Source organism: Colletotrichum costaricense, assembly GCF_030867565.1.
Source record: "Colletotrichum costaricense strain IMI 309622 chromosome Unknown Scaffold_27.1, whole genome shotgun sequence".
Classification (NCBI taxonomy): Eukaryota; Fungi; Ascomycota; class Sordariomycetes; order Glomerellales; family Glomerellaceae; genus Colletotrichum; species Colletotrichum costaricense.
The window spans coordinates 441,039-445,583 of NW_026848256.1; the positions used below are offsets into that span (position 1 = coordinate 441,039).

The 4,545-nt window shown below is 50.3% G+C and overlaps 1 protein-coding gene across 1 annotated transcript; it reads right to left on the reverse strand.

Moving 5' to 3' along the window:
* Positions 1-2,979: 2,979 nt before the first annotated feature.
* CCOS01_16126 (guanine nucleotide-binding protein alpha-3 subunit) lies at positions 2,980-4,342 on the reverse strand (the record flags this gene model as incomplete). Its single annotated transcript, XM_060464263.1, has 6 exons — positions 2,980-3,079; positions 3,130-3,368; positions 3,427-3,556; positions 3,613-3,741; positions 3,803-4,148; positions 4,219-4,342. The coding sequence occupies 6 exons, from the start codon at positions 4,340-4,342 to the stop codon at positions 2,980-2,982; spliced, it is 1,068 nt and encodes a 355-aa protein (XP_060305318.1).
* Positions 4,343-4,545: the final 203 nt, after the last annotated feature.

The following is a 4,545-nucleotide window of genomic DNA, read 5'->3' on the forward strand; positions in this document are numbered from 1 at the left end:
CTATCCGTGATGTTAAAGCTTAGGCTCGGAAGTTAAAAGTAATTGGGAATAGGGTAGCTCTTCCGATCTTCTCCATGGAAGGTCTGTGTTGTCGAGGGCCCAGCACATCACGATGCTGCTGATGAGACGGAAGGGAAACGGCCAACCAACCCATCCCATCCCACTGCGGTGAAGAGAAGATGTCGGTCAGGACGCGGTGAAGACTCCATTGCCCAATTGATGTGGCGTATTACTACCGATACCTTAGCGACCTATCAGGAACCTCATCAAGCTTATGCAGCCCCAAGGACACCATTTGGTGCAACTGCGGCAGCCGCCGGTCTAGTGATGCTGCGGTGCATCAGAAAAGCAATGGGCGGCAGACTAACACCAAAATACCTACCTTAATACCTTACACCTGGTGAACGTGGGGAAGGTGACCTAAGGTAAGGTAGGACCAGCGTCCCCCGGAATGTTCATCCCAGACCGATACATGTCGTGCCTTGTGCCTCCCTCCATGTCTTGGTATCACCATTCATTACTCCATCACTTTTTCTCGACGATTTGACTCCAAGGGAAGAGAAGGTCGCAGCCACAGGGAGGGGAGTCCACCAGATACAAAACAAGGCAGGACGAGATATCAGGATCTGAGAGTATGGTCAGATTGTGACGGGACCAACCAAACCGCAACCCCCGAAATAGGCAATCCGAAAAGGAGGGAAAGAAGGTTCAAGGGGACCCAGTAAAAGATGCATCCACACCAAATTGCGCACTTCTGCTGAAATACACCTTACCTGAGTCTGAGTCTGCTCTCAGCTCTCATGATGATACCTTGTGCCGCTGACTCAATCACTCACTCAGTTTACCTACCTATGTAGATACTCACCACAAGCTGAAAAACGTCCCAAGCCTGCCGGAAACCGCATCGTGCAAATAAGCATATCCCAATTCCTCCAATGCCCAAGGCCCAAGGGATGGCAGAATTTTTTCCGACCATCTTTGACACCAACTGTCCCTCCAGCAACCAACGTTCTTCTCGTTGCCCACGGCATGCCGGCATCCGTTACCTTGACGCTTCCCGCCATTCCAGCTGCAAGTCGCCTCCCGGGTGCGGATGGGCGGAGTGCGGGACATACGAAGAATGCCAGCACCCCGGTAACGCCGTAAGCTCGCCCACGGCTATCCGGCCTACGAATGCATCTCCTGCCCCTTCACATGTTGCTTAACGGGACGGCGTTGGTCTCCGTAGATTTTTTTTTTCTTTTCCATTTGGCCTTAGTGAGGGAAACATGGTGATTCACCAACCCCCAGCCGACTCCCCCTCATTAGGTACTCCCCGAGTTCCACAACAAGAGGACTCCTCTTTGACACCGGCGCCAACTTCATCGCCCAGGGCAGATAGATAGATAGCTTTACAGTTGGATCATGAACAATGACGGGGGAAGAGGATGAGAACCTCTCCGCCCTCGCCGAACATCCCGTTTGCGACTCTCTCTCCAGCTCCGCCCCACCGCTTCCTTCCTTTTTTCCTTACCTAGGCAGTCTCCGTACTCCATACTCCGTATGTTCCTCGGGTGGGTTTGTTCTCCAGCTCCATTCTTCAAAAGTCTGATAAACAACCCCCCAACCTCTTCGAATACGGGCCATGTCTCCATCAACATGCATCAGACAGCTCTCTTCTCCCCCCCACCTTTCCTGTCGTCCAACGGAACCAAGACATCAAAAGCGAGCACGACATGATTGGGACTGACACACTACCTTCCTTACCTTGGATGCTTAGGTACTAAGACTGGGGCCAGCTCACTCACCTCCCTAGTCGGAATGCAATGTAATAGGTAATCTATCATCCTGCCAAATTCCCATCAACCCCGGAAAAGAAAAAGTCCACAGCAAAAAAATTATGACCTGATATTCCTAGTCCCTACCCACACAGCACAACATCTTTCTCTCTCTCTCTCATTATCTAATCCTTGACTATCAAGGCCCACTGAAGATATCACAGATTTACGGATCATCTCCGGATATCATATTCGGTTTTGGTAGCTATCATAGCCCAACACCCCTGGCCTGCCCTCACAAGGCTTCAATGCCAAATCTCACCACATCAAACAAAGTCAGCCATAGCGAAACAAATAAAGTGAGAATAAAAGATGCGGCCGCTTCCAGCAGCGCATACACAGCCTTGCGTTGATTAAGACGATATAGTGTACAAGTAACGGAAAAAGAAAAGAACATCATCTGCCGCGATCGCGAAGCCTCAAGCCAGCGTTTTGCGGGGTTTTTCTTCTTCTCTTTCTCATGAGATCCATCTCCCTCATCCTCGCTGTTGTTTCCCACGACCAACCCCCTTCTCTATCCATACTAGGAATCTGGAATGAGCTCTTTGAACATCCATGAGTTGCGTAAACACAGCGTACTGGCACGTTCCTGGCACACGAATGGTTCGCATATAGAGATGTGCTTCATTTAGCTGTCGCAACTCTCTCCAGCTATCAATCAGGCCCATACGCTACCGCTTCCAACGGGGTAGATGCTGTCGCTTTCCCAAGTTTCGAGCATCATCCCAAAACAGAGACAAAAGAAAACGAACGGCCAATTCATCACATCATCTTTGAATTTCCCGTTTCCCATACCATACTCCAACCCATGGCGTGCTTTTCGTCCCAGAAACGCTTTCACATGAGCATCTCTTCCACCACAGTAACCCGGTGTATCTCGCGTAGGCGGGCAGCAACCGGTTGCAAATGTCCATCTTCAAGCGATTGGTTCCGTGATGCAAATGGAAAAGGAGTTGTCGTGCCGTGCTGTTCTCAAGTCGAGGCACTAACCGACGATTCGCTCGCACCCGTGTCGTATCGCAAGCGAGCGTGTAAACCAGAGTGAACGCCGTCCAAACGAGGTGCCGCCCACAACGCCCGGCAATGCTATAAAACGCTGACCCGCAACAGAGGAGATGAATCTAAACATTAAGGAAAATTTGTAGCCGAGGCGACTGGCGGTTTATAGGATGCCAGAGTCCCTAAGAGCGTTGTTGAGGATCGTCTCCTTGACGGCCGCAAACACCAATCGGATGTTGGATGTGTCGGTTGCTTGAGTCAGGCTACAGTTGGATTAGCCCCCGCCCACCGAAACAATGACGCTTTCACTTACTGGGGATACAGGTTGAGGTGTGCTCGGTTGACCTGGTTGAACCTCCAGAGGAGATACTTGGCTGCCTTGTTGACGTCGTTACCGCCCGAGTAGTCTGGGAAGTAATTGCCCAGTGGTGAACGTCCAAGCTTCTGCTTGAAGATATCCACCTTATTCAGGAACAGAATAATACTGGTGCGCATAAACCACCTCGAGTTCACCACCGAGTCAAACAACAGTAGACTTTCCATCATTCGGTTCTGCGGTCGTTAGCGCAAAGTATTAAGGGGGGGGGGGGGGTATGGCTTCGAGGGATACCTGACTGCTCTCCTCCAGCAAAACTTGGTCGTACTCGCTAAGGGCAACGCAGAAGATAATTGAAGTGACATTTTCGAAGCAGTGAATCCACTTCTTTCTTTCGCTTCTTTGACCGCCAACATCGAACATGCTGCAGAAATCGTCAGTAATTGTGAGGTACGCGCACAGTCAATCACAAAGCCTCACTGTATGCTGAGTTGGCCCATCTGAAATCTTGTCTCGTAGATACCAGTTGTCTTCGTTCTGGCTCTGAGAACATCCATTTCGTTCGGGAGGTAGTCTGGTGCTACGATCCGCATGACCTCTTGGAAGAAGCTGATGACATCTCGTTAGCACTTCTTGCACTGGCATGCTACATCCAATTGGGTACACTTACTATTCTGCAGAATCCATCAAGTAGAACTCAGTCTGCCTCTCCATGAGCTGTTCCCTCGCGGGATCGCTCCATATTGACTGGATGGCGATTCCAATCTGGGGATCGATATGTGCTTGGGGGCCAGATTCGGCTGTGTATTCCATGAGGAAGGTGGCATACGCCTTGTTCTCTTCGATTACCGGTTCGATATCGAATTGTCGCATAGCCTGGATCACTGCTTTTGCGCATTCCACCAGGTTCTTGAACACGGTGGGGCGGTAATTATATAGTTCATCTTCGGAGTAGCCTTTCAGATGAATAATCTTCATCTGCTTCACTATCGTGGATTTACCACTTTCTCCGGATCCTGCATGGTTGTCAGCAAGCTAGGTCCATCTCAAGATCCTGTAGGAATGGACTCTGGTATCAAAACCTACCGAGGAGAAGAATCTTGCATTCCCGGCGTAACCTCTTCGAGTCCTCTTCCAGCTGTCGATCGATTGCCTGACTCTTCTTTTTCTGTTCCACCTCCTCGTTGTTTGAGCTCATACAGGCACCCATTTTTGAAAGAGGCCGGGGCTTCGGTTGAGCCGCTGATGGGAGTAATGATGGGATTTGGGTGCGTTAAATGTTCGAGTGCAGGGCTCAAGGAGCCTTCGAAATGATTTAACCGCGCGTGAGATCCCGAATGGATGCACGTTAAATGCCCATAGTAGTATCAGATAAGGCTGACGAGGTGAGAATTAATGGCGAGACTGAGATGG